At 43.3% G+C, this 8,650-nt stretch overlaps 1 protein-coding gene across 2 annotated transcripts in view; it reads right to left on the bottom strand.

Annotated features, from left to right (window-relative positions):
* Window positions 1-797: 797 nt before the first annotated feature.
* The window catches only part of LOC106607150 (apoptosis-stimulating of p53 protein 2), a 52,505-nt gene continuing 44,652 nt past the window's right edge, over window positions 798-8,650 (bottom strand). For both annotated transcript variants that reach the window (XM_014203789.2, XM_014203797.2), the window contains 6 exons: window positions 6,702-7,540; window positions 3,893-4,030; window positions 3,429-3,562; window positions 3,071-3,237; window positions 2,717-2,916; window positions 798-2,588 (listed from right to left, as the gene is read on the bottom strand). In XM_014203789.2, coding sequence (XP_014059264.1) covers window positions 2,547-2,588; window positions 2,717-2,916; window positions 3,071-3,237; window positions 3,429-3,562; window positions 3,893-4,030; window positions 6,702-7,540 — 1,520 coding nt within the window. In that variant the 3' untranslated portion in view covers window positions 798-2,546. The remainder of the gene's footprint in view (window positions 2,589-2,716; window positions 2,917-3,070; window positions 3,238-3,428; window positions 3,563-3,892; window positions 4,031-6,701; window positions 7,541-8,650) is intronic.

Raw genomic sequence — 8,650 nt, 5'->3', positions numbered from 1 at the left:
TCCATTTCAGTCCCTAGTCCCTACGTCTTTTGGGGTTACTGATCTGGAAGGACTGGTATATATAATAATAATAGAAAGGGTAGGGTTAAGGTAAATGGGTAAGGTGCAGAAATGGATTAATACCAGTCTATCACAGTCATGTTTTTTTCATTGCGCAGGCTCTGCTGGCTTAATTATTGCCAGTGATGAGGTATTCTAGACAAAGACAGATTATTATTTTGGATTTTCTGAAAAACTTAACTGACCAAAAATATAAATGCAATATGTAGTGTTAGTCCCATGTTTAATGAGCTAATATAAAAGATCCCAGAAATATTCCATACGGACAAAAAGCTTATTTCGCTCAAATTTTGTGCACTAATTTGAGCAAAATGTTGCATTTATATTTCTGTTCAGTATATAAGACTGCTGTAGGTCAGTGTTCCTCTGTGTATTCTAATGTTTATGTAGTCCACTGCTTCATGTGTATTTCAATGCTTCATATCTCAAGTAAACTTCTATAACAATAGACTTACCTGAAACAAATTCACAGGCGATTAAGATACTTACATATTTTTAAGAATACAGAGCACTATTTCATCTCACAAAAAGAGGATAGGATCATTCTAATGCTAGCACACAACTATCTGGGACCGTATGCATCGAGCGTCTCAAAGTAGCAGTGCTGATCTAGGATCAGCTCCCCCCTGTCCATGTAATCTTGTTCATGGTGATCTAAAAGACAAAATGTATCCTAAACAGCACTCCTACTCTGAGATTCTTGATACATATGGCCCCAGGTCTAGAAGTCACAGCCATTAGTTTGCAAAGTATTTTATTGTAAATGTTTACAATTCTCCATGTGAGGTTATAGTTTTGACGAGACAAAAAAATATGATAATAAGGTAACAAAAATAAATACATCTGTTGAGTAGACAGTGGTAAGTGTGGAGGCGAGTTGATGCAGAATTCCTTACTATGAATGAGCTGACTAACCGAGTTTTCATTCAATTAAACTTGCTTGAGAGATTCTAAGGAAAGACATCCTTGTCTGCCATTGTAAGCATGAATCTTTTGCCATCTCTTACTCTTCAATCAAAAGCTACACAGGTATAACATGTGAAAAAGGTTTCTTGAAGTTTAGTCTCATCCTTCCTACATGGCTAAATGGTCCAAATGAATTGTATGGACATCATTTCAGCAACAGACCACATGGATTCGACAAGTGAGTTAGTTTCAGAGGAATGCTCATTGTGACAATAGCACAACCGCAGTACAATTATGTTTGTTATATCTCAACCATAAAGCCAGTGTAGAGAAACATAATGAGCGATGCTAATAATCTGCTCACATAGAAAACATACCACAGGCTATATTGGCATCATAAATGAACAAGAGTCAATAGCAATTGCTAAATCAACAGTGGCATAGGCTACATTTTGCCAACCATTAACATTATACATTTCCCCCCCAATTTGATACGTTGAACAGTGGTAATAGCGCCACACACACACACACAATAACTCTTGTCAATGCTGAAACATGGGTTAACATTTTAGTTACACAGAGGGACACGGCCACTAAAAACAGGAAATGACAAGCAGACCGAGCCCCCACAGGGATTGTCGAGGTAACAGAATAACTGTTCAGATAGAATGTCACGCATCACCAAACATTACACTCATTCATTCACTCACCTAATACTCTCTTCAGCTCCAGCTCTTTCTAACAGGGTTAAAATTAAATAATAACCCAGAAGAAAACACAGTTTGAAAGACTATTTAGAAATGTAAAAAAAAAAAATCACCTTTCTACATAAAAATACTGTTTGTTCCATTTATCCCCACAGTTCCGATCAATATAACTGAAGATACTTAAATCTGATCTGAAAACAATATGACGAACATGTAGAGAAACATAATGCCTTTAGTGCCTTATACACACACAGTGGTCTGAAAAAATACATGTGGAAAACCTCTTCTGCTGGTATATAAAAGTGCCACAGTCGGGCCATAGAGTCAGTGGTTATAGGCCCGCCTGACAAGTAGTGTTCATAGGTCAGTTTAAAATCCTTCAAGTGGTTTGGTCTTTCAATGTTTCTTCATGTGATTGTTGGCCTGTCCTTGTAAAGTCCTGTTAAAGCCTGCGTGGATCTCCATATCAATTGTCGTCTCAATCGTCTCGAATGGCTCCCTTCCCTTGCCTCATTTCATCCATCCTCACTGATGTGAAAGAGCTGGCAAAGTGAGATCAAATCCCCCTGGAACCTTCTAACATATTACTAGTACCCATCCTGACATGACAAGTCAGAGCAGATGAAGCAGAAAAAGACACGGAGAGGAGACGAGGAGAGGAAGCCACTGTGGACCAATTAGGTTGCATTTAGACAGGCAGCCCAATTCTACTTTTTTTTCTTCACTAATTGGTCTTTTGACCAATCAGATCAGCTCTGAAAAAGATCTGATGTGATTGGTCAAAAGACCAATTAGTGGAAAAATATTAGAATTGGGCTGCCTATGTAAACTTAGCCTAAGATGCAGACAGTGTCCAGTTCAGGATGAGCCAGTCTAAGCCAGGCTTCTCTGTCTGGGCTTGATTCTTGGGTAAAGCTGTTGAGAAAGACACACATACTGCTTAGTAAATACATTGGAACATTATCAAACAATAATTAACCTCTTAATGCAAAGTTTTTCAGTAAGGTTTAACTTGAGGAAACTCAGTTGTGACACTGACTCACCCCCAGAAGGTTCCGAGGGATGTACCCCTCGGTGTCGCCCATGCGCGCCCACCACCACTCGATCTCATCCTCGTCCTCCCGGCGAACGATGGTCATGCAGTCACCCTCACGGAACGCCAGCTCATCAGAATTGTCATTGGAGTAGTCCCACAGGCCGTAGACCACGGCCCTGTTCATAATGCCCATCTTCTCCTGCACTCCTGGAGGAAAGAGGAGGAGAAAGAGGGTTTAGCAGAGCAAGAACACATACAAAAATGTACAAATCATACACAGATATATGCACGCATTCAAACAAACTTTCCCCAGACATAACACTCAAGGCTATAGGATCAGTAGATATGTTGAGCTACTAACCGTAGAGGAACTGGGAGCACTGGGTGTATCCCTCCTCCATCTCCTCACACTTATCTGCTGCCGTCTGCATGTCACTGTAGGTCATAGCAAACACCGCTGCTCCCGACTCAACCAGGAACTTACACACCTGCACGTTATTACAGGAGGCCGCGCAATGCAGCGGAGTCCTGAGAGAGAACCAGAGAGGGAAAAGAAGAAAGAGAAAGGGAGGAAAAAGGAGTGATATTAAGAAAAAAAATCATACATTCCAAAATACTTTCAAGTAAGAGTTCAAGTTGGACTGCAGTTTACAACACTCCTATCACTGACTGCAGTAAGAATCACAATCAGAGGTGTTGGTAGTATAGGATCCACTCACCATCCATCACTGTCGGCTGCGTTGACGTTGACACCAAACTGCACCAAGAACTTGACGATCTCTGTGTGTCCGGCACAGACTGCGTTGTGGAGGGCTGTGATCCCCTCATCATTTGGCAGACTAGGGTCCTCCACCTGAGAGAGGAGAGAGAGGTGGATACGATTTCACAACTCGCTTTACACATAGTATATTTTACACCCACTTAATAAAAATTATAATCAGCTAAGACTACAAAACAAACATTAAGACTACAGTACTTCATTTTGATTGAGAGGGATGGTTTACCAGCTACCATGCTACCTGCTATTACAAAAACACCTTTACAAATTTTCCTTCACTACACACAAGCCTGTTAAAAAGCACTTGTAAACACTGTCTATGAAAATCTTTGCTTACAAAATAGCTTAATAGAGAGCCACTTTAGGGAATAATATACATCTATACATACACAGACATAGTCTTACCTCGTAGATGATCCTCTGGACCAGGTCAAACTCTCCCTCCAGAGAGGAATCCAGGAGCAGGGCCAGAGGGTTAAACTTCACCCTCATACTGTGGTCGATCCTTTCCGAACCAGTCTTACGCAGGTTGGTCCTCTTCCCCTAATAGATACACGGAGGTGAGTACACTTTTCAAACAATGTCATGCCTTGATGAAGTCACACAGCCACTGACACACACTCACAAGGAAGTGTCTAAGGATTTTAGCTAGTGTCCGGTCCCATCTGTACTCAAACGGATAGAGAGATGATATATGGACGTCCTTGAGCCACATTCCAAATCAATGCTCAGTTCATATGAATGGGTGCCAGCCCACAATGCAACACCATGCTAAAGAATAATAAACACATTGCAAAAACGATTCTATAGGGCATCCAGAGTATCCATTGAATGTGAATAACCTGGCTTGAAAAAGAGAAAAGGTATGAGCGACCTGTTCCTTCAGCTCCTAGCTCATTACTGAGCTTATTGTGAGGGGACCAAATCAGTGAAGAAACAACTGGTTTCACTAAGCAACCTGATTATTACTCAACCAGATTATGGTTATTACTGGCCCATGAAAGAAAGGGCCCTTTTTGGGTCTTAACAGGGGCCCATTGGGTTCAGTGGAAGAGAGCAGGGACTGGGAGGCAAAACTGGATCAGACCATTCATCAACACTCCTAGGGTAGGACCTATTACTGGGTAGTATACCGTATTTTACAATTTACAGGTAGTGATGCACGGACCGGTTTGGGTTTTTACTTTACCTTCTATAACGGTATTTGAATGTTTGGTTAAATGTGGTACGTTGTGTGTGTAACGTACATTTTTATAGTTTACTTCACTACTTGAGTCAACTCTCTCCGCTATCGCTCTCTCTCCATGCCGCTTTCCACACAGAACTAGCCCTGTCCCGTCATTCAAGGAGCACATTTGTTGTTCCTCGACCATGAGACACTTGAGTTCAGTCTGCATGGTCAATGCAGCACATGCAACAATGTTGATGACAACGATGCTGTTTCACTTTGCTTCTTAATATAAATCCACTAGCGTTGTATAATTACACTATTAGTTTGTGTTTCTCACATCTGCAAACAGCTAGGTAGTATTTTCTTTTTCGAAATCATTGCATTTTTCTCTCCAATATTTATCTTGTCTCATCGCTGCAACTCCCCAACGGGCTCAGGAAATGAAGGTCGAGTCATATGTCCTCTGAAACATGAACCGCCAAACCGCACCTCTTAACACCCGCTCGCTTAACCCGGAAGACGGCTGCACCAATATGTCAGAGGAAACACTGTTCAACTGACGACCAAGGTCAGCCTGTGGGCGCCCGGGCCACCACAAGGAGTCGCTAGAGCACGATGAGCCTTGTAAAGCCCCCTCCCCCAAACCCTCCACTAACCCAGACGACGCTGTGCCAATTGTGCGCCGCCCTATGGGACTCCCGATCGCGACCAATTGTGATACAGCCCGGAATTGAACCCAGGTCTGTAGTGATGCCTCAGTGCCTTAGCTGCGCCACTCAGGAGGCCAGCTAGTTTGTCTTTTCTTAGCAAGTCGGGCTAAATCTTGTTAGCCGCTAATTGTTAGCCACTAATGCTAATCTTAAATACAAATCGCTAGCTAGCTAACAAATGTACTGAGTCAGAGAATACATAATTAGCTATACAGCCTAATAATACCAGTGACAGTGTAGACCTAAATCCGCATGTTGTTTGTGCAACTGTATCTTCTAAATCAAAAAGGAATACGCGAAGCAAGAATATGTTAACTACATGAAGTGGCTAAGACAAAACATTCAATGTAGCCAAAGATTATGGGGTCCCCTAGGTAACACTTATCAACACTTTGGTTCCTACCCTGTCACAATAACTCCTCCATGGGATTTTCATTCACTGTCATGTCAAACAACATTGTATTCAAAGTGCCTACGATTCTATGTCATGATTCCAACAGTTCACCCAAGTGTTTTGCTCTAAATCGCAATTGCAACATTTGGTTAAAAATAAGGCTTGGATTGTTTGCCTATATCGTGCAGCCCTACGTGGCAGTGTGGAAATGATCTCAAATAAGTGCAGGAAATGCAGAAATTTAAAATAATTTTGGGTTGAATTGAACAGTATAACAATCAGAATGGAGAAAGACCCATTAAAATCACTTAGAATGTGTTGACACCCTAGGGTCAGGCACTACTCATAAAGCAAATTTAGAATTTTGTTATTCAAAAATGTTAAATAGTCATACTGTTCATTTATTTATTTTTTTAAATACAGTGATATGATATTTTGGCCATATCGCCCAGCCCTAGTAGGACCCCACTGATAAACCAGCTTAGAGAGGATCAACAATGGAATGCAGCTTGTTGTTTACTTACAGGGCTAGAAAATAACCAAAGCTCATTTCATTGTCACCCTTGGACGGGCGAAGATTGAATAGGTTCCACTTCCTACTGCACTTGATCAGGATTAATGTGCTTATATAACCAATGAGAGGGTGGAGGGTGAACATGTACTGTATAATCTGAACAGTCAGAACAACCCATGATCCGACCATGAGACTAATAACATGAGGCACATACAGCACTGTAGAGTACAGTCGGCTATTGTTAATACATGCTATGGCTTAAGACTGGTGTTAAGCTATTTGCAGCAAGTAGAGTGGATGTGTTTGATCTGGTACTGGTGTTAAATGTGTCTGATTGTGAGCTGATGTTTATGAATGTCATAGAAGGCACTTAAAATGAAATGTATCATCATCATTAAAACAACAGTGTAACTTAGGTTTCTTACAGGTGGCAATGTGACCTGTCCGGTGACCTCTGGTGCCTGCATGCTGAGAGTGTCCTCCCCCAGGCTCTCCTGCCCAGCCCCGCTGGGGTAGGGTGGTGGAGGGTAGGGGGGGAACTCCTCCGTGAAACTCTCTGGAGGAGGGGTCAGGCTGGGTGGGCTGGGCTCCTCCATGCCAACAGCAGCAACAGGGGTCGGTGCAGGGAACAGGGGCTGGTCAGGTCGCGGTGCAGGGTGGGCCGGATGGGGAGGGGGAGTGAACTCCTCTCGGTCTCCCTTTGGGATGGCTGGTGGGGGAGTGTGCTCTGCAGGGAGTGGGGGGAGGAGGTTAGGGGAGGGGGGCAGGACTTCACAAGCCTCAAGTGTTACACTCTCCGGTTGGCTGCTATCCCCACCAATCTGGGCCCCTGGAACACCAGGCCCTGCCCCTCCCTCCTCCTTCACAGCCTCGGGTGTGGTGGGCGTGGTGAGGATGGTCTCCATAGCAGCCAGCGTGGTCTTCTGGTATAGCAGTTTCTGGATGTTGGGCCCCGCGGGGCCCTCGGGCTCTGTGATAGAGCTGCGTTTCTTCAAGGGCCGCGGGGCGTTGTACAGCTTCTTCCTGAGGGCCTCCAGGTCCCCGTCGCTCTGGTGGCGGTAGGGGTTGGAGATGAAGGGCAGCAGCTTGGTGGGGCTGAGGGGACGAGGGGTGCGCTCTGTCTCCCCCTGCTGGCCCTCGGTAGGGGGGACATGGGGGGCCCCGTGGTCCACCTCAGAGGGCTGGTCTGGGGAGTTTCGCTGCTCGCAGTAAGGATTTTCTGGGTGCTGGGGGCCTCCGCTGGGGATCACAGGCTTACCGTACACTTCAGACACAAAGAGAGACAGAAATAAACAGAGAGAATCGGTTAGGAGTTAAAGCAGGCTTTATAAAAACAACAAACAGACAACCTCTTTTCCTGCTAATAAACAATGACACACCAGGACCAGAGTTGTAGAACATGTAACATTTGAATCAGTTTGTAAGAATATCATCCAGGCAGTATATAAAATAATTAAACAAATTAAAAAAATATATTTTATTGTCACACACACAGGTGTAGTGAAATGTGTTATTTTACAGGAAAGCCATAGTAGTACGTCGCCCCTTGAGAAAATTACGGTTAAGTGCCTTGCTCAAGGGCACACTGACAGTTTTTTCCATGCCACTGGACCCGGCCCCTATCTGTTAAGGACCATGTGGTTGCTGCCCTAGTATCAGTCTCCCGATGTTAACAGAAGCACCGCTGGGCCCCGAGGGACCCCCTTCAAGCTAATGAGCAGTCATTCTGACTGCAAACGTTAAAAACTTAGACATGAACTCAGTAATAAAAACAGCAGCTCTGGGCTGTATTCTTTGACAATCTCTCTCTGGTCATGGTTTTAAAAGTTATGAAATCTCACATATGCCAGTATCAAACTTTGCTGTGGCCGGGGTCGTGGAGTGAATCTTTTCAGACAAATTAAATGGGAACACTTTGCCAACCCGGTGTGCAGGGCTTCTGAAACAAGTGCACCTACCGCCAACAGCGCAACACGAATAACACGAAAAAAAGAGCACAAGCCTTTACGCCTTCATCATTGGCTTTTCTACAGAAATGTTTAGTGATCGACTAGGAGTGCCTTGAAGATTGACCAGTCGATAGCGATTGATCCTTTGGTGACCAATGTACTAGCGTTTTTTCCTCCTCCGTTCTTCTCCCCTTTGCTCTGTGTACACATGCTGCTTTTCCTTCAGAAAAGAATGCATCACTACTTTGTTAATTTGCACAATGTATCTTGTTCACTTTCGCTTGTAAATGTCCACACTCACGAAAATGACATTCAGTAGCTACTAGCTATGCTTGTATAACTTTATGAACTGGATTTATAATATATATATATATATATATATATATATATATATATATATAAAATTAAATTAAAAAAAACTAGGA

This window comes from Salmo salar, chromosome ssa01 (genome assembly GCF_905237065.1).
Source record: "Salmo salar chromosome ssa01, Ssal_v3.1, whole genome shotgun sequence".
NCBI lineage: Eukaryota > Metazoa > Chordata > Actinopteri > Salmoniformes > Salmonidae > Salmo > Salmo salar.
This window is presented reverse-complemented; position numbering and strand designations above follow the sequence as displayed.